Source organism: Eufriesea mexicana, unplaced genomic scaffold, assembly GCF_001483705.2.
Source record: "Eufriesea mexicana isolate 0111107269 unplaced genomic scaffold, ASM148370v2 scaffold4744748300, whole genome shotgun sequence".
NCBI lineage: Eukaryota > Metazoa > Arthropoda > Insecta > Hymenoptera > Apidae > Eufriesea > Eufriesea mexicana.
In genome coordinates, this window is record NW_016907858.1 from 219,508 (window position 1) to 246,215 (window position 26,708).

General features: G+C 38.5%; 1 protein-coding gene across 10 annotated transcripts in view; it reads left to right on the forward strand.

The window, feature by feature from the left end:
• The window catches only part of LOC108556082 (nuclear receptor coactivator 2), a 220,903-nt gene that overhangs the window by 176,502 nt on the left and 17,693 nt on the right, over nucleotides 1-26,708 (forward strand). For 8 of the 10 annotated variants that reach the window (XM_017912056.1, XM_017896792.1, XM_017896710.1 and 5 more), the window contains 5 exons: nucleotides 4,921-5,059; nucleotides 21,776-21,892; nucleotides 22,573-22,750; nucleotides 23,868-24,232; nucleotides 24,558-24,787. In XM_017912056.1, coding sequence (XP_017767545.1) covers nucleotides 4,921-5,059; nucleotides 21,776-21,892; nucleotides 22,573-22,750; nucleotides 23,868-24,232; nucleotides 24,558-24,787 — 1,029 coding nt within the window. Of the gene's footprint in view, nucleotides 1-4,920; nucleotides 5,060-21,775; nucleotides 21,893-22,572; nucleotides 22,751-23,867; nucleotides 24,233-24,557; nucleotides 24,788-26,708 lie in introns of those variants that run through there. The other 2 variants (XM_017896872.1, XM_017896953.1) reach the window with 2 other exon arrangements.

The window sequence follows — 26,708 nt, forward strand, 5'->3', positions numbered from 1 at the left end:
TTTCCCTCCTCGTCACGAGTAATGAAGGTCGTCTATAGCGTTAACCAACTTTTATTTTATTTTCCACGCAATAAATCTCAGCGCCAACATTGTCGCTATCGCGTTTCTCAATCTTCTCGTTAGTACTCTGGCCGTTAATACGTCTGAAACATTGGTTTTTGAATTGGTCATTAAGCGAGCAATAAAACCGTGGCAGCGCGTTTTCACGGAAAATCTTGGCGGGATTCTAAATCGAGTAATAGCTGAAGATAATGTGACAAATAGAGCAGGCTTAATCGGAAGAATAAATCACCATTGGAATGACAATATCCACTTGTGGGAAATGGCAATTAGGCGCACAGGAAGCCTCCCGTGTAGAACACAGTAATCAATGCCAGAGGCAATTTATCTGAATACTAAAGTGTAGCTTAAATTCCGGTTTATCCTGCTATTTTCTACAGTTTACAACAGCGAATAACTAACACGTATCCCCCGTCTCTTTCATTTGCCTTTTATCCTTTTATCCTTTTTCCCGCCTCTTCTCCCGTCTTCTTTCTCCTTTTCCTCTCGATGTGGAAAAATTACACGACCGAGAAGGAGGTCGATGAAAGATTTTCCCTCGCTGCAAGATGGAAAGTGGTCGTGATAAATTGCCAGACGAGGCTACGCGGAGGTCTGTTAAGCTGCTCAGCACCGTGGAAAATTTTCGGTTTCCGGTAGAACCTTGAAAACGGGTCAAAATGTTACGTCGCGGCGCTGAATCGCAGGAAAGTAGCGATTGCGTTAAACATTTCGTGGCTCTCCTCTTCCTTTCCTTCGTTTCCGGTCCGATGGCTGAATCTCGATCACTGTGACAACACCGGGTTAAGTCGCCTCGGTAATTGCACACCTGTTCGATTATCCGGATCAAGATGCCTAAGTAGGAAGAGGGAACGGACTGTACAACAAGTGTACGAAATAACGAGGAGTTTAACGTAAAATTAATTGCAGAGAGATAGCGAGGTTGTTCCTTTAGTTTTCAGTAGAGGATCGAAGTAACGTATCGCGGTAAATAAATCGTAAACAATGATTTTTCATTTACGGAAACAGAGTACCAATTAATTTATCGCTTATCGGGTCGTAATCGAATCGAGCACCTGAAATATCGATATCATCGACGTTTGCAGTAATCGCTTGCCGAACGAATCCATCGATTCTTCCAATAAATTCAAAATTGATATATAGGTCGATAATTTTTTGAATATGTTCGTCTCCGAGCTGTTGCGATGGAAATTCAAATTCGTTTACGGTTATATTTATTCTAGTAGTTTTATTGACATAATTCTTGACACTAGACCTATCGATCTTTAATTGGTACCTATACATAGCGTGCGAAGATAATAGTAATTTCAGTGGTACGATGAAGATATTAATTAGAGCTTTATCTCGATGCGAGTTGACATTAATTTCTTTTCAGAAGCAGGTGTACGTTTCTCGTAATTGCAAAAAGGAAAATTCTCAGACCAGTCTTTTCGACTCGATCGGTAGTTCCAGTTGTCAGTATTATGTATACTACACCGCAAACTCACTTGATCATTTTTCCAAAAATTATAATTATTTATATCTATCAAAATGTTCCTTTCTTTTTTAAATCCAGCCTTTCACGGACAATAATTGTTAGTAACAACGCGGGCCAATAATTTTTCATACCAATCATACCAATTTCTCGAGTCGAATAAAAGATTAAAATTTACCTGTAATTGAGTCATTCACGGGATAAATTTAAAATTAAAATTATTTATATTTATCAAAATCTTCCCTTCTTTTTTAAATCAATCCTTTCACGAACAATAATCGTTAGTAACAACGCGGGCCAATAATTTTTCATACCAATCATACCAATTTCTCGAGTCGAATAAAAGATTAAAATTTACCTGTAATTGAGTCATTCGCAGGATAAATTTAAAATTATAATAATTTATATCTATCAAAATGTTCCTTTCTTTTTTAAATCAATCCTTTCACGAACAATAATTGTTAGTAACAACGCGGGCCAATAATTTTTCATATCAATCATACCAATTTCTCGATTCGAATAAAAGATTAAAATTTACTTGTAATTGAGTCATTCGTAGGATAAATTTAAAATTAAAATTATTTATATTTATCAAAATCTTCCCTTCTTTTTTAAATCAATCCTTTCACGAACAATAATCGTTAGTAACAACGCGGGCCAATAATTTTTCATACCAATCATACCAATTTCTCGAGTCGAATAAAAAATTAAAATTTATCTATAATCGAATCATTCAAGGGATAAATTTAAAATTAAAATTATTTATATTTATCAAAATCTTCCCTTCTTTTTTAAATCGATCCTTTCACGAACAATAATCGTTAGTAACAACGCGGGCCAATAATTTTTCATATCAATCATACCAATTTCTCGAGTCGAATAAAAAATTAAAATTTATCTATAATCGAATCATTCATGGGTTAAAATGAATCTCCATTTAAATTCGATACCGAAGCATTTAATTAATCCTTTCGAGTAAATTTCTACCTTCGTTTCATAGAGTTTATTGCTTCGGCAAGTAAATTTAGATGACAATAATCGCCGGTACGCGCTATCCTGTAAAATCATCATTGCCGAACGATCTTCCCAGAAAATATTCAGCAACCAGTGGGAAAATCGACTGGGAAAAATGCGCGGTTCGGAATCCTGGCGCAGGAGATCGGTTGGAAGGAGCCCTGGCGCAGGAGATCGGTTCGACTCGCGGAAGAAATTTTTGGCCGCGATTGATTTGCAATCCCAGCAATAAACGTTTCAACGGCGTGATTTATCGTGGTTTCGTCATAGATCGTTTCTCCCGGGATCGTTTCTCGAACAAAAGTTCAGGATAACAGCGTCCCATTAGTGGCCGTGAAAAGATTAACGAGCCTGTACAGCGGGCAGCAAGAATCCGTGAGATTGATGCAGACATTTTAGCCGGGTATCGCGTCGATTGAAGTTCGGGATGAAAGTTCAACAGATTTCGTGAAATAATAGGTCTTGATGGATGATGATGCATATGCGAGTTATCTCGGAATATGCGTGTCTCTCCGGGGATAAAAATGAAGTTAAGAGGCATGAACGAGGGAGCTGGGAAAGCTGCGTGTTATTTCTTATCTCGTACAGGATGTCGAGGGATGCGAGGATGTGTAGGATTTCGAGGGTTTATGATTGCTTGGAACCTGGAATAAATGTGTTTCGCGTGAAATGCAATTTTGGAAAGTGGTAATATCAAGCTGGAATTGAAATTCGATGCAGTGATCGTGAATGAAGTGCATGCACCGGGTACAGATACGCGCGATTTATAGAAATTTATTATTTTAAGTAACGTAATTGTCGAGCAATTGACGAAAATTGCGAGATTTTTCCAAATTTTTCTTTTTTTTATGGAAATTATTTATTTTATTTTATTTTCTTTATTCGTTTTCTTACGTATCTCGATTTATATTGAAATATAATGGGTTTTAATACCGTATTCTTTCACGTGTAAGCTCGATTGAAATCTTGCATCGAATACCCGGTTACTTTACTTTGTAAAAGTTAACGCAATTAAGAAATTTTTCGTCGAGGCATTTATCCTGGTTAATTGCTGTAATATCGTTCTTAAGTCGAAAACGTATTATGTGTTCTTTTTATCAACGAGATTTATCAACTTTGTGGTATTAATTCATTAAATTGCGTTCATTACTGATACACTGTTGAAAATGATTGCACGATGACCTGCTGAAATGACTTTATCGCTAGCCGAGATATTTAATACTTGCAGAATTTCATCATACCGTACAATTTAGATATTAATTTAGATATTGGCTCTTTAATGTTTGCCTCGTTCAAAGGACTGACTATAAATTTCACCTTTTAATTAGTCAGCTGATAAAAAGATTCCCGCATTAATTACGAGCTATTACGTTTTTCGTTCAGATCGAATTTTTCTAGCGATGCAAAGTCCGACAATTTCTGCCAAAAAATTATAACAAAATAAATAAACGAACAAATATGTATATACAAATTTTATATATCAACTAAGAATAAATCACAGGTAACTTCACGTATTATCAATAGCTATCGCGATACTGCTTACAATTTTAACGGATAACCATTCGTGTAAGGTGTCTAAATCACTTTCTAAGTCCTATACACTTTAAACTCTTGGTATGAAATTTCTATTAACCCTTTGTACTCGACGATTTTTTGGCTAAAGAGGAGTAGAAATTCAAAGATTCTCTACTAAAAAACTGACGATACTTTTGTGAGCAGTAAATAAAAAATTATATAATAATAAAATTGTAGAATTATTTGACTTCGATACTTCGCACACTGTTACGTTACATTAAATTTGATATATTAATTAATATCGAGTGCAAAGGGCTAACCCCCTTTTTTCGTTACAGGAAAATAGTAATTCGAAGACTTTCTACCACAAAGTGGACGATATTTTTAAATCGGTAAATAAGAAATCGTTTACAAATTAAGACGTAGAATTATTTTACTTCAATATTTCACGCATCGTTGGGTAATTGTAAATTTGATAATAAATTCGAGAGGCGCCTCTCGAGTGCAAAGGGTTAAAATCCACGTAACTATACCAAACGATGATAATGATGAGCAACAGGTCTGGTAGTTGGAAGCTGACGCGAATCGATAGTAAATACTTGATCGTTGTCAACTGTGAACGATGAAATTGCTTTAATTAAAATCGAGCTGTCCTACAATTTGCAGGAAAATTCGAATAAAAGAATACGAGAAGAGTTAGAATAATAGAAGAGAAGGAAACGGAGACGGTAGAACCGCGCGTAACCTAATTGGAACCGACGCGTCCCCCATTTTGGGGAACAGCGCTTACCGATAAGAATTACGAGCGAGAGCGTCGAACGATCCAGTGATCTCCTGCATTTTTTGATTGTTTACAGTAACAAGTGCCTTAACGAAAAAAGACGACGGAACCAGGAGAACCTGTTTATCGATGAGCTTGCCGAGCTGATTTCCGCCACGGACATGAGCTCTGGCAAGACTGACAAATGCCAGATCCTTCAGAGAACCGTCGACCAGGTAAGAAGACAGATCTCTACGTTTCTGCCTTTCAAATGGCTGATCGATAAACTCAGCAGTGAGTCCTTCGAGATCCGATCAAAAGAACGTCGTTTTTTACGACACATTGCCACGTACCGTGTAATCGAGGGATTCGTTTCCTTTTTTCTCGCGAAACAGCATGGAAGACAGTCTCTCATCCTCGGTGTGTATTTTAATTCTCGTGTTTGGAAGCGTTTCTCCTCACTTTTCTTCGCTTTTTTTATTTTATATATATATATATATGTATTTATTTCCTTTTCTTTCTTCGTTATCGTGTTACTCTTCGTTTGCTCGTCGAGCTGTTATCGTTTTCTTCTCCCTCGTGTCTGAATTATTATTTTATTTTCCGCTTTCTCAGCGGTTCGATTATTTTTAATAGCGATAGTTCGTACACGATATTGCTGATCTGTCAAATATTCCCAGCAGCTATTTCTGGTGGACACGTTCCGTGCTTATTTCCTTTTGCAATTTTTGCATCGTTTGACACGCTGTTGTGAAGCTTAGAGCGTAATTCCTTTCTTTTTTTTCCTTTCAATCTCTTTGGAAAGAGGAATGGTGCCCCGTTTATAGAATACGGACGGAAAGTGTTAGTATTATCGATACGAGAAATCTTTTTATCTTTTATTTTTTCCTTTCTCGGTATGTATCGAATTAGATAAAATCCAGTCCAGATGTGTACAGAGAAATCGTTGGATTTTGTAAGAATGCTAACTCTGGAAGATAGTAGTTTCGTTATCGTTTTATTGCCATTTTACAGATATTTTCTTCTCGTGGTATCTAGGGTAGTTAAGTTTTCGAAAATTTCAACCCTTTGCACTCGAGAGGTGACCCTCAGTCGCCATTTCATAAAATTTGGGAGATCGATATTAATTAATATATCAAATTTAACGTAACGTAACAGTGTGCAAGGTATCGAAATCAAATAATTCTACAATTCTATTATTATAAAATTCTTTATTTACTGCTCAAAAAAGTGTCGTCAGTTTTTCAATAGAGAATCTTTGATTTTCTAGTCTTCTCTAGCCAAAAAATCGTCGAGTGCAAAGGGTTAATTCACAAATGGAATATTACATGTTTAATGCTTTTAGATGAAACAACGTGTATGTCAATTTTATCGTTATACTAGACGAAAGAGAGTCATTTATATTTCGTTTTTCGAAACGACAGATTAACGACGTTCACGTGGAAAGGATTTTATTACGTTGCAACTTAAAAAATAACTTTCTTACAACCTGTTCCAAAATGGCACATTAACGCCCAATGGTTTAACAAGCAAAGCGTTGCCACAACAGTTATTACATCAACGAGGATAACTCTCGCACGTTTATGTCGCAATTTGCTTCTCCTCACGATCCTACGACGAAACCTGAATGAAATAGATGCGAACCATTGTTGGAACGAACGAAAGAGACGAGGGGCGATCATAGTGTACGAAGAATCGTTCATTGCCAGGTCACGCGTGGTGAAAAAGGAAATTCTTATCTGAGTTCGATTCAACGTTAGATAATGTTCAGATATCTGTTAATCTATTTAGTGCATTGATATGGCTATTCACTCGTTTAAGAGGCACTTCTATTTTCGAATTAACTTCTCTATTCAAATTTTCCCTATTTTTCATATTTTATTACTTTGATTATATTTTTGGTACACGATTCGTTGATTCTTCCTCGATACGTATATTTATTAGCGACAGCTGAAGAATTATGGGCATAGGAGTTCGAGTTCTGGAATTCCGAATTTTATTATCAATTTTTCAAATATTTTCAGCAATATCACTCGTTGCGATTTCGTGGAAGGTTAAGTTTCTTTAATTTTATGAAAACCCTGTATTTTCTGTTTCTTATGAATATTTCAATAATCCTTGTCATAGCTTTTTCGCATTAAGATCAATTATATGTACTGCGAAAAAGGAAGTTAATCGTGATGTATAAAATTAATAGAATCTTGATTATCCGTTTTAATTGAGGCACAGAGTTGTCCAGATGAGAATTTTCGAATAATAGAGTACACGTTTCTTTTATTTTAATATTTATATATCTCAAATGAGAAATAACAAATATTAATTTTAAATTATGAACCAATGCGAATTGAAACATTCGCATGAAAAAAAGTCCGAATAATAGCCACGTAATCCCAGTTTTCCCATCGTTTTCACAATCGGTACACTGTTCAACACAAATTTTCATCTATAATATCTTTCTATCCACTATTCTAGCGTTTTTACAAAAAGTTCTTTATTTAACACGAATTTTCTACACAATATCGTATTTTGTAAGCTTGTTTGAAGAAGAAGCCATGGAACAAAATTGTGGAAATAGTTTTCGTTTCGATTAAATGGGGAAAATATTCATGGGTAACGCGTACACGGGATTTTACCGCCACGCAGCCATTGCTCGCTTCTCTAGCCTCGACAGTGCCGTAGCTACGTGTAATCTCACTATCGAGTGTAATGGAGCAAACATATAACAGTTTAAAGAAAAATATAATTTTGTTAAAAAGTTTCGGGAAATTGATAAAGTTCAGAAGAAAGTTTGAAAATTTACGAAGGATAAAAAGTATCTTAAACTTTGTGCGTAGCTCTTAGCTTGATATCGTTTACCAAAGATTTCTCTTTGGAAACGATACCAATTACCAGGTCTCACCACGTGGAGGTGGCTACGCATCGAGACCCGACATGCGACCTAGTGGCGCATCCTACTGGCGCGACCTGTATCAAAGGTACCCTAATCTAACTTGGAGCGAATTAAGTTAAAATGACTCTACTGACACTTTATTTTATTTCGTGTCTTACAAAGGGGACTTCGATTCGGTATACTACAACTCTATTGTCGCGACACTAAGATATTTTATTTCTCATAAAAATAGAGATTAAAATATAAAACACGCGAGCAAATTAAAAATCGTGATCGCGCCCGAACGAATTCGCGATTATTCGAAAGACCGACTAGCCTACGAGACGTACTCTCGCGTACAAGACAACTTCGTGCCTCGGCACCCTCCCGATCGAACCTAGCCCATCCAGCCACCACAGACCCTGCCACGACTTACTCGCGAACGAGAGCGATCGACGAACCATCGAAACACCCAAAATCAAGCCGAGGGTCCCTAGCGAGGCCCTGTAGCCGGTCACGCAGGCCCCTGCCACATGGGGGAGAAATTAATCATCCCATGGGGTCTGACCGTAGGCCCATATGCAGTGTCACGGCTACAGGGCCCATACCCCGGTCGTGCACGCGCTGGTGCCCAGGACGACTAGGGCCGACAGACCCTCGAATTGACCCAGAGGTTAATTTAAAGTATCGCGCAAAAAGTAAAAACGATAGAAGATTCAGTCTGGCCTTAAAAATTGAGAGGAAGTTTATTTTTTAACCACTTTGTATTAAAACGTCATTCGTATTTATGCGTCGATTAACGAGATCGCTTCAAATTGCACCTGATTTAGAGAAACTTTTTATAATTTATCTATCAGTGGTAAAGAGTACATGAGAACATATACCTGTGATACGCATAGAAAATGAGATATACCGGACGATGATTTTGGTGCCGATTACGCGTGAATACGGCCCTGCCGACGCTAGATGTGCGAGCAATGGCGGCATGGCGGGAAAATCCCGCTTACGGGTTCCCGATATATATTTTACCGCTCTGTGAAAATCGAACATCGTTCAAATATTCTTCCTTTATGGTTTCTTCTTCAGAAAAGCCTATAGAATACTCTACCGCGTAGCAAATTCTTGTCAGATAAAGAACTTTTCCTAAAAATGCAAGAACAAGCGTAGAAAGCACGCTCGGGGGCCCAATTTTAAAACTTCGATGACCAATTGCAGTTATTCAAAAGCACGAATAATTATAATTATGGACATTGATAATCTCCCGATACTCTCATCTAATTTTCAAGACAACAGTGAACATCCTAACATTCTTACCTTTCACATAATACTTCATGTTAGATAAAATTCGTGCTTTTCCAGAACCACTCACATTTTTCGAAAATATTTTTCGCGCGTGATGGAGCAATCTCGATTACGGATTCGCGTTCAGGAAAGAGAAAAACTTGAAATTTCTCGGGCAGTGTAATCAACGTTTCCAAATTCGGTTTCTTCCATCGTGAAGATTCGATTGGAAACCGAAGCCAAAACGATCTTTCGAAAAATCCAATCTCGCCCGTTCTCGTCACTCTCGCTCAATAAGTAAAACGTTATGGAATGGAGAAAGGAAAGGAAGGAGCGCTAGCGATACAGGATTTATTCTTGCTCGCGACCGGCGAGGCAAAGTCAAGCGTTCTCGTATTTGTGTCGCAAGCGTTCGTTCGATTTGATGTAAATTATACCTGAACGTGGCAAATCCTGGCGCAGCGAGCAAGACGCGTTTATGCAGCCCGTCTCGCAGAAGAGAATCGCGTTCTTTCTCTCAGAAAAGTCTCCTTCCCGATCGCAGCACCGAAATCCTCGTACTCAGGGCCGTGATTTCCGCTCCGGGACGGCCCTAATCGTTACGCTGGATTTTCCAGCAACGGAAAGCCTTTTCCACGCGAGAGTTCACGAGAGTTTATTTCACCTGGGAAAATGATCGTCGAACGCGTTTCGCCAGAGACTACCGGCTCGCCGCGTTATTCTTGAACCGGTCGATCGATATTTATTAGGTATTATAGGTACTATAGGCATTTACCCGCGTATCGTTTAAGTGAAATAAAAATTTCAACGCATGCGTCGAATTTTGCATTGATTTTCTTGCCTGTCCAGCGCAAACAATCGCGTCTTCCTCCGGTGCGATCGAACCACCTTCTGTCCCCTGCCTTTTTCGCAGGCTCGCGTCCGTCTTTCATGAAAATTCCTCGTATTTTCATTCCCGATTCGACTCTTATCTCGAGACTAGCTCGGAATAGTTGGAATAATTTAGAGTCGCTTCGAAGGTATTTCATTTTCCGCCTGTTAATTCCTTTTTTTTTCTTTCTATATACCCCCTCCCCTTTCCTTTGCGAGTTTCTTTCCAACGTGATTATGCGCGTTTATGCGCGTGAAGCATAAGGCGATTCTCAGCCGTGAAATACAAAACCGAACGGGTTGGACCGAGGGATTAAACGCTGCCAGGCGGTTCGAAGTGGGTTGATCTGCTCGAAAACGTAACGCGATATCGCGGAGATTAAATAAAATAATCAGTCCCCTCTCTGTATTTTATGTAATACACCATTTTATCGCGATAAGTGTTTTATCGAGACAGGACTTTGTACTACATCTTCGGATCCGTTTCCAGTTTTGTTTACACCCATTCCCTCCCCTCCTCCCTTCCTCCATCTTGGTATTTCGCTTAGAAACGGAGCTTTATCCTTCGTCGCGAATTTTCGAAGATTCGACGGCGCGTTAGGTCTTTCGTAACAATCGTCGTTTACGCGAAATCACGATTCCGCCGAGTATCTTTCATTTTCGATCGCTCTTATCACTGCGTTATCTTCGTATCGCGATATTCAGAGGTTCGTGCAAGGTTTCGCGCAGGAGTTTCCACCGCGCCGAGTTCTGGCAGTTGGTATTCCGTTCGCGATTCCGTCGATGGCACATGGACGAAATTTTTGGACATGGTCAGTTCTCGATGGAAAGTGAAATTGCACGGACGGCGAGAGTAAGGCCGGACGTGCTTTCGCGCGTGCAGGAGCGTTTACGCGATCCAGGAGACTTTGATTAACGCGGTGGGATTCGAGTAGTCGGATAATTCCAGCGATGATGCACGGTTATCTGCTAAATTTCGTTGATCGTGCAGTTTTTCATTACGCATCGAATGCAATTCGACGATACATAAGGCACAGTTGAAATTCAACGTTTACGTAGATAGCGCGTGTGCGTACGTGACTCGTGGGAATCTTTCGTTGCAAGTGCAAACGATTTTTCTTCTGTAATTATATAATAGCTTGATTTGTCCGCGATGGCATAATCGTGATAGCATTCAGTGATAATTTCGTTTTAGTTTGTACGTTTTCTAACAGTCGAATAACGCGTTAATTTAGGATCGTATTTCTTCGTTAATTAATTATACACCTAGATTTTTTCCTCTGTCTAAATAGTTCGTGCTCATTAAAACTGTCTCAATGATATTTGCGTGTATTTTTAATAAAAATAAAATTGGAGAGATTCTACCAATTCCCCGCTGAACGCTGAAAAGGCAACGGTGGATAAATTAACGCGTAAATAAATTCTCAGCTTTATTGGAAACATAATGCTTCCCAACTCCGCGGTGTTTAAATTAATTTTAAGAAATATTCGAAACGAAAGTAATATCACGTGAAGTAAATTCTACGCGGAACCCCATAGTATCGTAAAATATAACATAATACTGAAATTAATTTTAAGTAATATTCTTCCCTCTTCAACTTGAAATGTACGAAAAATGATTTTTGACCGAAAATAGAAGAAATTTAATTACTTCCCTGTATTAAAATTAATTTTACGCAACGCGTTCTATTCTAGTCCTAATAAATTTCCTGAATTATTTTTGCCTGAAAAAAGTCCAAACGAAGTTCCATTTTCTCCGATAAAATCGTTCCCATGAAAGTCTTGGTTGCAGCGATACGCGAATAATGCGTTTCCATTTTCCACGAATGGCATGCACGTCCCGAGCACAACAGCGATAACGGCACGATTACAAATTATTTAAAGTTCTGAAATCAGTCGACTTAATGTCATCTCTGGCTGTTGCACAACGCACGCTTCAGCCGAGCCCTTGAGACTCGTTATACGAATGCGAGACCGGTCCGTGGCCGGCAGCCCCGAGATTTCGGATCTAGAAATCTTAGGACGTTGGTAACGTGTCGTAACTGTGCGCCTAATAGCGAACGAAGGTCCGAACTTGACTGAAAGCAGGTTCGACCGGATTGGTAACGCGCCACCTCCGAACTACTGTTCAACTTTCTGGAATAAATCGCCGGTCTTTCGGTTTTTTCCCAGCACGGCTCTTTCACGGATCGATCGCATCGGCGAGGATCGGAGAGGACAGAAATTAATCTTCGATCCTTTGGCTACGCTCCAAACGAGCGAACCGATGTTCCTCTATGAAATATTCAGAATTATGGTAATCACTGAGGAACGTGTTACGCGATGAACTCCTCAAGGCGTTTATTTACAGAGCGTCGAAGACTTTAAGGGTTTGTAGTACTCTTGCTCGGCAACGGGGGTAAAAATAGTTTTATCGACGTAGTTTGCCGGGATCAATACCTTTGGCGTAAAATTATTTATTGAAATTACGGGATTATAAAATTGTTATAAAATTGTAATACCTTGTGCCTTCTTCGTCGAGTCACTTGGCCAGTTTTTCCAATAAATAGCGTGGCTGGCATGATTGTGATAATTTGTAAACGAAAAGTGGATGCAATTCTGAAGATGGAGAACGGGGCAGGGGAATTTAAAAATATTCTACATAAATATATTCGTGATTTACACGCGTGAAACTTGTATTAAAATGGGAAGAAGAAACGTGAAATGAGTTATTTGACGAGTTTTTCCAATAAATAGCGTGGTATGATTGTGATAATTTGTAAACGAAAAGTGGATGCAATTCTGAAGATGGAGAACGGGGCAGGGGAATTTAAAAATATTCTACATAAATATATTCGTGATTTACACGCGTGAAACTTGTATTAAAATGGGAAGAAGAAACGTGAAATGAGTTATTTGACGAGTTTTTCCAATAAATAGCGTGGTATGATTGTGATAATTTGTAAACGAAAAGTGGATGCAATTCTGAAGATGGAGAACGGGGCAGAGGAATTTAAAAATATTCTACATAAATATATTCGTAATTTACACGCGTGAAAGTTGTATTGAAATGGGAAGAAGAAACGTGAAATACCAGTTCTGAAAGAGAAAATAAAATTTTGTGCTTTATTATAATTCTTCCTCTTTTTTTCTTATTTTTTCTTTTCGCGATATTAAAGGTAATCTTTTATCGCGATATGATATTTATAGTTACATTTCCTTTATATTTTACCACGGTGTGTCTCGAAGAGCTTCTTATTACGCTATTCTTTTTTTGACCTCATTACGCTTTCCTTTGTTTCAAATTTCTTTCATATAATATAATATTTCTAATTTTATCCTGCGTTTAAAATGATTTTGATATTAGCTATTCCGTAATTAAGAGAATTGATACGATTCTTAATCAATCGCTCTATTTGTGTCTTTCTAAAAGTAAATCACGTTTAATAACGCAAGAGTACGATTATATTCGAAGAAAATGCGATAGTAACGTGATTAAGGTTATAATGAATTTTAATGCCAGTTTCCAATTGGAATTTTAAATAGAACCGCGTATAATATTTCTTTCAACGATATTTGTAATGCATTATATAATGATTTAATGGTCGTTACCGAGTTAGAGATTGAGCCCGCGTAATTGTAATTGAATTTGATAGATTGATCTTGTTTCATTGATACGGTATTAATGGAATTAATAGGTATGTTTTGCAGAATTAATAGGAAGGTATTGCTCGAATCGTAATGCAATATGAGAGCCCGTTTGAAAATTCGTAATATCGAATTACGATTGTTATTGTTTCAAATTTATTTCGTTATTAACGTAGGAACGGTGCCGAATGAAATTTGAATTAATATTCGATTTCGTTATCCCCCTTCGACGCGTGCATTTTATTTTCCGTTTCAGGATTTCAATCCCTGTTGCTTTTATTTCTAATTAAAAGGCCCGCGAGATTGAATGTTGATCCAAAAAGAGACGTTCCCGATAATTTCGCGTCATTAATATGATTAACCGTCGCAGGAAATTCGGTTTTGATTTATTCGTTGCTTAAATCATCCGGTCGACCTTGAAATCAAGACCACGACGCGAAAAGAAGAATTATACGTACTTAAGCCGAGAGTTATAACTAATTGGCTAGTTATACTAGTTAATTCCTTCAAATTACTCCTATTGTTCCTTTGAAAATGAAGCAGAGAAACAGAAAGGTATCGTCCTTGCTATGCCGCATTAACGCTTTTGTGTTATATATTTAGAATCACTGGCAACCGTAATCGTCACTCAATGATGATGTAACATCGAGAGGGGAGATCATTGTTATTCAAATAATTATAAATGAATAGCCAATTTAATCGTTTGATTCTTTTATTGAAAGAATTAGGGAGAATTGGGCTCTCGTACGCGTCTTGTTATTTTATCGGTTAAAACGTGCTTTAACGGGTTATATAATATTCTCTCTAAACGAGCATTTGTCCTATCTTTCCTCCGATAAGAAACGAAAAAATTCCAATCAAAATTCCTCCGAAAAATCACGACATATAGTCCCATTGAAATTCTTGAAATTAACTCGTTTATCCAACACGGGTGACCGTTTCAATTTCTTCCAAAGCTCCCCGACTATCTGATACACGGTATTGATTCAATGATGAATTAGACACGACTACTATTAAATTTTATCGCCATCGGTGCTTCATTTATCAACGACTTATCATCGTTACCCGCGAGGCAGGCTCCCATCTAACCAGACAAACTTTCGTTTCCTATTAATTTATTACCTGTCTCTATTTCGTCGCTTTTTCTTTCCAACCTTATTAAATATAATCCAAGTTCATTCGAAGCCGAAGCATTTGCTTGAGCAATTGATCGCGAATCGTTACTCCGTTCGCGTACTCGAGACGGGTGTGCAAAGTCAAAGATTTCTTTCCTAATTCGAGCGTTCCAAATCCGTGTATTCCGCCACGCAACATTTCAGTCGGGCTTTCACTCGGCCACGCTAAAATAAAATCGGCAATTTCGAACGGCGTAGAGAAAGGCGAGAGGCGAGTTTAGTTGGCTCGATTAAAAACAATAAAAGCTGGAGAAGCATCGCGGTGACGCGACGGTTTCTTCGGATGTTAAGAGCCGGAGTGACTGCATTTACGAAAATAAACGCCGTCGTAAATCGCGCGAGAGCTCGATTCTATTATTCGGCACGGAACAACGCGCCTCTTTCCCGTCCCGTTGTCGATCGATCGATCGAGAGGGAAAAAATTCAAAAGAGATTCGAAAAAGATGGGAGAAAGAAGCCGCAGAATGGTACCCGCGAGACGCGTGTCACGATCGTCCAACTTTTCGACGACAGGCCGCATTTAACCGGCCGATAAATCTATTCGATTATCGACCATAACCGTAGATAATTGATGCCCGTTTTCCACGCGTTAATAGTCCCTTTGAAAATCGATAAAATTACCGTGATCGTTAAGACGCTCGATCGAACGATCGGTGCGATTTGTATCTCAACTGCACGCTCTTGCCTTTCGCTGTGTATTTAATATTACTCGCGCGAGAGGAGGAGGCACCCTATCCCTTCCTGTGTATGCAGTCACTCTCGTGAAATCGCATAAACGGAGAATTTTTGTTCGATGGCTTGGCTCTTGACGGCGACCCTCGTTCAAGCAAGTGATCCTGAAAAACACGAGAGATTTTATTACTCTTTTTCCTTTTATTTTTTCCCCTTTTCTTTTCATTAGAATAATAAATATTATTGGTACCATTTTTATCTGGCAGACCAGGATCTCGATGCGTGTATTAGTTTCTGAAAAGAACGATAATTCTGTTATTATACGTAGGAAAAATAGTTTATAGAGACTGGGTAGAGATGAGTAAAATTGAAGTAGAATTTGAGAGGAAGGGATAAGCAGGCGGAGATTTTATGGACATTTTAAAGCCACTTACTCTCTTCCAAGTGGGTTCTGTACTTACCTAAACCAGCGCAAAAACTATGCTTCGACCACGCCATTTCGCTAACTGCCAGTAAAAACAATCCCATTAACTGCAAACTTATTTAACTCGTGGTGTGTGTACTCTTCGATTCATTTCCTGAGTATCGTCCAGTTTTCCAGACCTTTTACCCGGCACGTAGATTAATTATAATCGGCCCGTTCAATCTGCCGTTTTATTTTCGCACGTTGCGCGATTAAGATGTTCATTCATCATATCATGGCTGCGCGATCCATGCGGCCCGAGTTTCTAGGTTTTTAAAGATGTCGAGTCATTTGTTAGCGATCTCTCCGCCTCGGAAACTGGTTCCAAAAGATTCACCTGCAGCAGTCAATAAGAACGCGCCAAGATACGGACCGTGCGCACGTCCATTGAAGCGTTCCGACAGTTTCTCCTAGATACTGTTGCGAGATACCATTGAAAACGCGTTGCGTTGCGGGGCGAGCGTTTAAACGCTGTCGCGCGCGCGAAACGCGGTCGAAAGTGCCGCCATTCTTTTTCGCGTAATTCACCGCGTGCGACTCTACGTTTTCTTAGCAAATGAACTCTGGCTCGAAATAAAGAGATAAATCTCTCTTCGTCCGGTTGTTCTAGATCCTTTCGAATAAATCAACGAAATTAGGAAATAAATTTTTCCTCTCGGATACGTTAAAAGGCGAAGACGAGGGAGAAAAAAGGAAAAAAAAGAAGAGAAAAATGAAGGAAGAACGAAAGTGAAAAATAAGAGTGGAAAAAGAGCAATGGAACAAAGCGTGGTCTCCTTCGAAGAAGTTAAATGTACTCTTTCTCCGGGCTCTGGCGAAATTTATTTCTGGAAGGAACGAAATATATCGATAAAATAACTTTCGCCCCGGGGGGAGAAGAGAGAATGTGTCCCGTGGTTCGAAAAGAAGAAGACATTCTTCTCCGCCCAATAGCATTTTACTCGCGGCGTGTTAACGAAGCGTTTTTCTCCGGGACTGCATGGAAATGACCGACTGCACTCGTCACTATTTACGACGACGGGGCAACGATACGTTTTCTCTCTTTGTTCCGCCGCGCTCCGCCGACGAGGATGGCGCTGCGCGCATAAATTCGCGCTAGACGTCGGAACACGCGAAGACGAGAGGAACAGCTGAGCGCAGCAGTCTCGCGAGCTGCGGAAACTAGCCATCGAACCGTGCGAAATGACGCTATGCCATTTCCTCCCTCCCATTTCCACTCTACCAGTCGGTGAACCACGTTTTATCAAAAAATTCATCGCGAAATCGAGAAATTTGAGAGAATTTTTAGCCACGCTGCCGGCGGCCATTATGGTATTCTTAATCGATATTCGCGTTCCAGCCTCTCTGTGTGTTTCCAGGTCGCGGTTACGCGCGGTAATGCTTTACATTCCTCGATGTTGGTAGCATCGTTTGTTTCGGAAGCAAGACGTGCACTCGCCTCGTTCGGTAACACGCTGCTCGTTTCTAGGCTCGATTAGCAGCTTGAAATAGATTCGCGTTGCTGAGTTTAACTTTTAATCGATTTCGTCGCAAACGAGAGTAGTGTTTGGAGGTTATCGGTGCTCTTCGCGTTACCATTTCTTCGTTTGGCAATTTTTCCATCGCTGTAAAAATCGATTTTTCGTTAGTTTTTTGCTGTGACGTACGTTGATTCGTCTTTTAACGGTATATTAGAAGCATATCAGAATAGTCGCGTCATTCATACGCTGTACGTGCTGTACTACGAAGTTTACTAGCGTGGGAGCGAATGAAAACATTTTGAACAAACCGTGTTATCTTGTGGCGAGAGGGTCACAAAGTAGCCAAGTGTATATTGGATTCGCTGAAAATACACAAAACGATAATGGTCCGAGCCATACCGTCTAAATTGCAAGTAGCGTGTCTATGTACTTGTAGAACCATAGAAAGAGAAGGAGAGCAGGTATGGAAGGGGTTCGAACTTCCCGTCTGTTCTTCTGCATGTTAGTTCTGCTGTTCATGAACGAGCACATGTCGATTCTTCGCGCCATGGTCGCCGATATTTCGTTCGTCTTCTTCTCGTGCCAGACATATTGCGGTTACGTTTTAGAAAGCAAATTCACGACCCTCGATGAACGCAAACTCTGTCCGTAACGTGCTCGGCGGGTTACCCTAGCAAATGAATTCCATAGATACACGAAGAATCGTTAAAAAAGTACTTCTTGAGAGTTTGTCACGTGACCTTGAATGACGTCACCGAGGCCAATAGGAAACCTTCCAAACGGCGTTATAACCCGAGCTACCGGAGCAAGAGTTCGTGTGACGTCATCTGCGCAGTAGAGCCACGCGCATCCTGTGTCCAACGACGTGACCGAGGTAGAATCAATTGTAAATTTGCAATAAAAGTCTTTCTCCCCTTGGGTTTTCCATCGTCGCGTTAATGATAATTTTATCGATATATCGTTGAAAGTGTACCTCTAATTTATGTTCGTTAACGTGGACACGATGAAGACGTTGATACGTTCCCATCTCAACGATTTCCCAGTTTTCGCTTTCGGGCTTCATTTACATTTTTCACCTATTTCCTACTCTGTTCGATGATGTTCTTGATTAGAGAGGAACATCGATGATGATTCTGAAAGCGACCGAGGAAGAATTTATCGCGTGCGACGTGTGATGGAACGGGAGAAATATATACGCTTTAAAGCGGAGGCTAGCGGCAACGTCGCAAACCGTTTGTCGGACTCAGCCGCCGAGTCACCGACTTTTCGAGGCCACGGCACGTTGTGTGCCCGTGTGCTTAAATTCATTCCGATTACGAGCGCGATCTATCGGTGCTGGGAAATATGAGCTCAAGGACGAGCTTTTCCCGCACGCTTGTGTCCGAAACCCGGCCGGTAACGCAGAGATTTACTTTCCCTTCTCGGTTCGTGTTCCACTTACGACTAACCTTGCGACTCTGAATGGCAGCGTTGCGGACTTCACGCTTTTTCTTTTTTAACCGTTAACTGTATTTGTACACCGTTGTGAGATTTATTATTGAACGATTCTTTTTTTTTCTTTTCCTTTTTTTTTTTTTTTTTTTTTTTTTTATCGATTTCGTATATACTTTAATTTTCTCTATTTTTGAATCGAAAGATGTATATCAAAAAAGGTTATTATTAATTTTCTAGTTTATAGGAGAAAGTGATGAAATATTTCTAATTCATCCGTTGGTCTCTTTGACAGTAACAGTACATCTTATTCAAATGTTAATAAACGTTGATTTTTATATTACATATATTTAAAAATTAGGAAAATTAGGTGTCGATGTTCAAGGTCTTTTATTGTATTTTAATACAGTATAAAAGACGGAAATTGTTCGTAAAAGATTCCGTTCGTTAATTTTTTTCATATTCTTGGAAGTAGATGTAATTTCAAGTTTATTAACTGCTATAAAGAATAATAGCATGATTCTTTCGGAACAAGTTTATTTTCCAGTTATCTGCTTAAAAACAATGGATAAAGCTCTTTATTCAGTTATCTTCTTAGCTATTTCTCTTTGCTCGTTAATATTCTCAGTTATTTTTAGTTTTATTCGTATATTTTGCTCGACTATTATCAAAAGTAAAATATAAGAAATAAAATTCAACTTAATGATTTATCGCAATGGTAAATTAATATTTTGGATCTTGCGACGAAAAATTTCACTTAAAACGAGAGATTCGAATTAAGCAAAGAAGCGTCGCGTTAACCTCTGAATAATTGTCTGGAAGGACATACGTGATTATGTTCGTGCTTTGTTATTGTAACAAAAAGGTGGGTGAGTAATTGTTTGAAACTTCTGACAGATAGGACAGATACAACAGTTTGTTGTATTTAATTATCGCATAAGGAGGAGGAATATGGATTATCAGTTTAAATATTTGCTAGCGTGATGTCGATAATCGTGCCGGAATTAAGAACTTTTGTACGAATCGCTCGGAAATTTGTGTGCAGTCGAAAAACTTTCTATTGAAAATATTACTCAATACGTTTGGTTAATTAAAAAAAGTTTTTCAACTTTTTATTACTACATTACATTTTTTCGACCGAGAGTATTCATTCTTGTCGCATTACCATTTTCTCTTTTTCTTTTATCCTGTCGGATTATTTTTCATATTTTACCATTTCACGATATTACGGAATAAATATAAAAAATTTCATTCGCGACGGAAGCATAAAATTAAAATACATCGCAGAATTTATTATTTATTCTGCGACTTTAATTTCTACGTTTTTATCAGTCACAATTTTCCATACTCGTATTTAATCTGTTGGAATTAATTGATCCATGTCGGAAACTAAATAAAAAATTAATTACTCCGTGCGTTAAATTAAAATTAAAGTTATTGCATTTTTCGAGAAATTATAAAATAATCCTCGCGTTATTTTACAGCGAATATTTGATTTTCTTTCATTTTCCTAAATTCCTTTCTAAAATAATAATATGTTATTCGAAGTTTTTAAAAGATATAACATGAAAATATTTAAGACGGCTGATATTATTTTTCTCTTTTATAGCGTCTAATATTTCTTTACAGGAAGTTGCGTTCATTGTTTTGGATAGTGTCATGGCGTCGTTATCTGAATGTCTTGCGCAATGTTACATTTGCGTTCGTTGCAGTACAAAGAAAGAATAATTTTCAATATTAATACAATCAGCGAAAAAAATGCGGTCGTTGTAAATTATTCATTACATTAAATACAATACGTATGCGCCATAGTGTGTGTAATGCGAAATTCAGTATGTAATGCGGTTTGCTGTGAACCAACGAAATTATGTGGTTTTGCGTTATTATTTAACGACTTGATAAAAACTCGTGTTTACCACGATGTTATTAGATTATTGCTGGATTCTTGTATCTAGAACGGAAAAAATAACCGATGGAGGAATATTTTCTTATTTATTATCACGCGTGCTAAGAAAGCAATAGTTTCGTGACAAGATGTAAAAACGTAATACGAAACTTTATTACTATGTAAATTTTGTCCGAAATTGAAGTGAAAACTAACGATTTGGAACTGCGTTTCGATTTGTCATTTGCGATATAAGCGTTATTTGGAACGATACGATATATCGCTTTATTTGTAGTAACAGCAATTTCAAATAACCGTGTTATTTCGTTATCTTTTCATTTCAACTACCGATAAAGATAAGTGACTAATTGTTAGTTTTTTTGTAATATGGTAATGTCATTTCGGTTTCGTGATTAATGCAATTTTACGTATTTAAAATTTCAAAAATAAACCCTACTTATTACGTAAGTAATGTAACGAGGAATGTTTAATATAACCGCAGGTAATTAGGGAACGGACAGGAACATTTACTTGAGTTATGTTTTATTTTCTTATTTTCTAGTTGAAGATCAAAGAGTTTTATAATATAGGACAGAAATGGCTCTCGTTGCGAGGATTTTATGAATTTTATGAATTTTATGAAAGGTTCAGCTATTTATCGTCGCTCTGGAAGAATTTTTTTTTCACGTATTATGAGTAGGTATAAAAGAATGCAGTTTTGTTTTAACCAGCATAGAAATGCAAACTATGTATGTAACGCAAAATCAGCATTGTGCTGTTGCGTTATCTTGACACGTGAAACTGTAACGTTGCTGCGGAGTTTACTGTTTTATTAAAACGAATTAGAATTTTATCTCTTTATTCCGTTAACTCTCCTTGTTTTATAACGCGAAATAACGTTAGCGAAGAGACGAGAAAGCGAATGCTTTTTTAATTTACGTTTGTCTTCGTATTATGTACTTTAATATTGCTTTTAATTACTCTGGTATTTTCATTCAAGAGACCGAGCAATTCACTGTTCTTAATGTAATTAAATGTAATTAAATTTGGCATAAATAAATATTTGCATTGTTTAAAATTCCTTTATTTTACGCTTCTTTCTACGGCAATATATTTTGCTCGATGTAGAAAATTTCAAAACGCATAAATGTGCTGTTGCAATTTATTCATTTCGTAATTTCAATGTTATTAACGGTTGAAATTACTTAATTTTTTACAGATTCGGCACATTAGGCAACAGGAAGGCTCGAATAGTCATGCCGTACAACAGGGGGAAGTGTCTTCTTCGAATCCTAACATACTGTCCAACGATCAAGTTGGTCCTGTTTTACTCGAGGTACAATTCAATTTAAATCGAATTCCATCAATCTATTCTATTCTTGTTGCTTTCGTTCATTGATATATGAACGCTTGAAGCACTCGGCTCGTTTTTGTTCCTGTTTACCGACTACTTACGAGAACATAGGTGAAGGTCTAGTTCATCAAGGTACTTTGTTAAACTTAATCGAACTGAAGTTTGGACGGGTCATTATTTAAGCGAAATTTATACAATTCTTTTTTCCTTTTCAACTAGACGCGACGCATTAAATTCTTTTCGGCCACATTTCTTGCCTATAATCGAGTCGCCTACGGTCCGCCTAACAATTTCTCTCGTGAATTATTTACAAGAAAATAGATCTCGATCAAACGAACGATCCCGTAAACGTCTTAAAGTCGAAAGTCGAATCGCAGAAATATCACAGAGTGACGTGAATTTGCGTAACAGAATAAACGTACCGCTAATTAAATACGAAGTAGACGAGTTCTTCAGCCGCGTACCCTTAAACTTTTTAATATCGGGTATCATAGGAAGAGGAAAATAAAACGTGATTTAACACCCAGATAAATTACCGAGCCTTCACATAAAACCTTTCGTCTAATCAATATTATATTTCTTGCCTGGTCGTTGTAGACCATCATTAACATTCAGCACGAACGTGCTGCTAGAATCTAACTTGACTCGAAATTTTTGCCCAGGCGCTAGATGGCTTTCTATTTGTTGTAAATACGGAGGGACGAGTGGAGTACGTAACAGATAACATAACGCAGTACATAAATTACACGAAGGACGATGTGCTCGGCAAGGATATTTATAATATTATTCATCATGGAGACCACAACACCTTCATGCCGAGCTTGTTGCCTATGCCATTAGGTTCGTATACCTTCCGAATACAGTCTCACTCTCTTTCATCTTGAACATCACCGTTTTACCTTCCACGCTAACTTTTTTCCTCCCTTTTCTCATTTTTCTCTCCCCTCTTTCTCTCTTTCTTTCTTTCTTTCTTTCTTTCTTTCTTTCTTTCTCTCGCGTGCTTTTTTCTTCCTCCTTTTTTCTTTTTCTCCTTAAACGAAGAGTGGAAGATGTATGGAGATTAAATCTCCTTTGGAGTGGAACGTCTTTCGTCCTCGCGAGCACACGATAAAACGATTATTTATGAGTGCGTTTCGTATGCGTCGGGGGTAGTTATGATAATGTAACTTTAGCATCTATTTACCGGGCGGCGTGCACGTGTACTTTTCAGTTTATCTCGCTTTGTTATGGAACTTCGGTAGTGGTCGCAACGGAAAGATTTATCTTGTGTAATGGAAGGAGACAGCTTTGAAATTCTGTAGCGCAGCAGAAATGCGATGCCATCGGCGGAGCGCGTTGCACTTCGACAGGTCAGCCTTTTCCTCTTAGCTGTTAGGACACGTGAAATTTTCTTCTCTGCCTTTACGTCGGTTCACGAATTTTTCATCGTTTTTACGTCGAACGAATTTCGTTCTTTTGGTATTCTCTGTTGAAACGTATCGATTCAGCGTGAGGCGTGGCTGCTTGGAAAAATCTCCATCGTGTACCTCGATCGATCGCTTTTATATTTAATTAATTGGGAAAAGTATACGGGGGAAGACCGCGGTCGATCCGCTTAATTATTTCAAATTTTTCTTTCACGATTCTCTTTACGACGCTGCATCCTCCGCAAGCTTAGTGGCGAGTGAAAAAGTTTCTTTAATTAAACGAACGCAACTCGATTTTCTCTTTCCCACGAAGCTTCTCATTTGCATACAAAAACGATCAGATTCTAGGTCAGAATTATTTTTAACACGGCATCTTGAAACATTCGTTACTTCGCTCCAACTGTTCACCTGTTTTATTCACAAAAATGTCCGATATATTCACTAGTACTTAAGTACTCGATGCTTCGTCACTTTTGCCAATGTACACCTAATTCGTAATAAATTATTCGACCCGCAGTGTCTAAGAGTAACGAATTTTACGTATAATTCAGGCTGGACGAACGAGCAGCAGCCCCAAAGGAACCGTACCTTCAATTGCCGCTTCTTGGTGAAGCCTCCCGATGATAAAGAAGAGACTATGGAAGAGAAGCAGCAACGAGTATCGAAATACGAGTCTATGCAAATCTGTTCAGCTCTTTTGCCAAATAATAGCGATCGTCTGGAGAGCGGTGACGTATCCTCTGAATCTTCGGACAACAGTCCTTGCGTAATGTGCGTGGCTCGCAGGATACCCCCGAACGAGAAGTCCATTGGTCCGCCCATCGAGCAGTTCACTGTCAAGTTGGACACCACGGGGAAGATTATCGCGGTTGATGTTATCTGGTTGTCGCCTCCTTACTCCGAGTACCTAAGCAAGGTAAGCGTGACCCGCAACATTCCTTATCAATCTTTATTTGGAATTGGCTATTTTTCTTAGATGCTAGGCATCGTTGGGTGTTATTTAACTTTATAAAGGGACGAATCTTTAATTACAACGGTCAAGTCCTCGAAAGAGGATGGGTTTGGTAACCGGGTACGTTTTCCTTTTTCTTTTCCTTTTCGTTTCATTCCTCGTCCAATTCGTCGTGTCCGCAGAAAAGGCTAATTTTCAGCTAGATTTAAGTTAAGTTAAGTTCTTAAGTTTCTTCTCGCGAGGCTGTCAATTTTAATTCGGTATAATTATTTGGAATATCCGATTGCAGGAGCTGATTGGCACTACGATAAAGGACTTGTGCCACCCTCATGATCTCAGTAAGCTAACTGCACATTTGAACGATACGCTTCAAGTCGGAGAGAGTACCAGTGGTGTGTACCGACTACGCGTTAGTCCTGATAAGTTCCTTAACATTCAAACAAAGTCAAAGCTTTTCAAAGCAAATGTGATGAATACACTTGTTACCGACTTCATTATGGCCACCAATACCATCATTGGGTAAGTTCAATGGTTTTATACTTTCCTTCTACATATTTTAACCATAAAGTACAAACATACGTGCATCTTCGAGAAGACTGATTCACCCTCGGATTAATAATTACCTTGATAAATGTTCATGGCTCTGAAGGTTATTGAAAAATCCAATTTGAGATTCCCTTCCCAAGTATGATTTATCACTGATCTTCTATTTAACGAGAATCTTAAGCCGTGATTAATCTGGGGTTGAATATCTTAATACATTGACTATCAAAATACGAAGATATATAGAGTCTTGTTATTATACTTGGCTTTAAAGAGCTTCCACGTATTCTTGAATCTTGCTATCTATGGTACTCAATGTGTCGACGTTAATTAAGTATAGTCGTACAATTATTAACATTACGCGAAGATACCAGGGATGAACCAGTAGAATATCGATTATTACGATAATTCCGAGATCATCGATAACTCGGTAGTTGAATGAGAAAAAAAGTAGCGAATAATTAGACGATTAGTGCACTTTCCAGTATTCGATCCTCCGCTTAATTGTTCTGTAATTGGAGTCGTTAAAGCTCTTCGGTAATCGACGTTCTACTGGATAATTAAGTTAACGTACTACTCCTTCATATCGCTTTATTACTGTTCTATTGGAACACATAGGCAAGGGTGACTATATCTACACCACATATTCTACCTATGAACTTCCCGCTGCGTTAGGTTTCCGCTAATTTATTCTATTTGCCTAATTTTACCGTGTTTATCTTATCGCTATTGCTTCAGTAACATTCTCGGACTAATTCGAAGACAGAGAAACAGAAAAAAAAGAGAAAAAAAGACGAAAGGCAAACATAACACCGAATTTGGTAGTACGTTTTAATCCCAGAAAAAGGAAAGAGAGAAAAGCGACACGAAATTTGGTTGTAGCGATTTTTTTTTTTTTTTTCAAAAGTTTTGCATAGGCTTTTCCGTGATGTTTTTTTTTTTTAGGTTTCTAGAAAGTCTTTGCATGTACCGCGACACACGGGTTTTCCTCTCGGTGTTGGAGATCTGGCCACTCTTGAAATTGAAACAATATATCCCCACAATGTGACGTTTTACGATTACGATCTCGTTTATCGCTTTTATATATCGCTTTCTAACACTTCGTCTGCTAATAATTACTATGTATCACACACACACACACACACACACACGTACACACACACGCGCGCTGATTTTAATCGTTATCTCACCACACGGCTCTTTTCAATGTTTGTTTCCACACGATCACACTTTTCATACGTTGTCGTCGAACCGGGAATGGCAAAGGTTGCAGGTGAAACTGTTACAGCGTTTATTGCTGCAGCTGTTGTTCAGGTCGAAAGTTTAAAACAACTTCTCACGTGAACCTTGCCATTTTCATTCTCGATTTACGAATTTCGCGATGTTTAACATCTACGAGGCAAACGGTGATTGCAAGGCACTCGTGATTAATTGCACTTCTGATTTCTCGACCTGAGAAAATCCCTCTGAAATTATCAACGAGAAATAACGAAATACCACTCTCCGTCTCCCTTTTTTCCCCATTTTTTTGAAACATATATTTATTTTTGATTGCAAAATAATTCGATGGAACAGTAGCCTGGAAAAATAGCCTGAAAACGAGAAATGAAGTTGAGATTGAAGTTGCTAAAGCGTTTTGCGCTCACCTGACGTTCAGGTTGTAAGTGCTGCTCAGCGGAAGTAAGATTTACGGTGATCATCGTAGAACGCGGCAAAATCTTACTTACGCTTGTGCGACTTGCATCAGGGTATGAAAGCGGTACGATTGATGCTCAAGGTTTTCTCGGTAAACAGTGCGCGCGACACGAGGAACGTCTCTTAAAAATTCTCTTCTCGACCAACGTTTAACAACGCGTGTACATCCTTCTATCAGCTTCTATCCATCGTTAGCATTTCT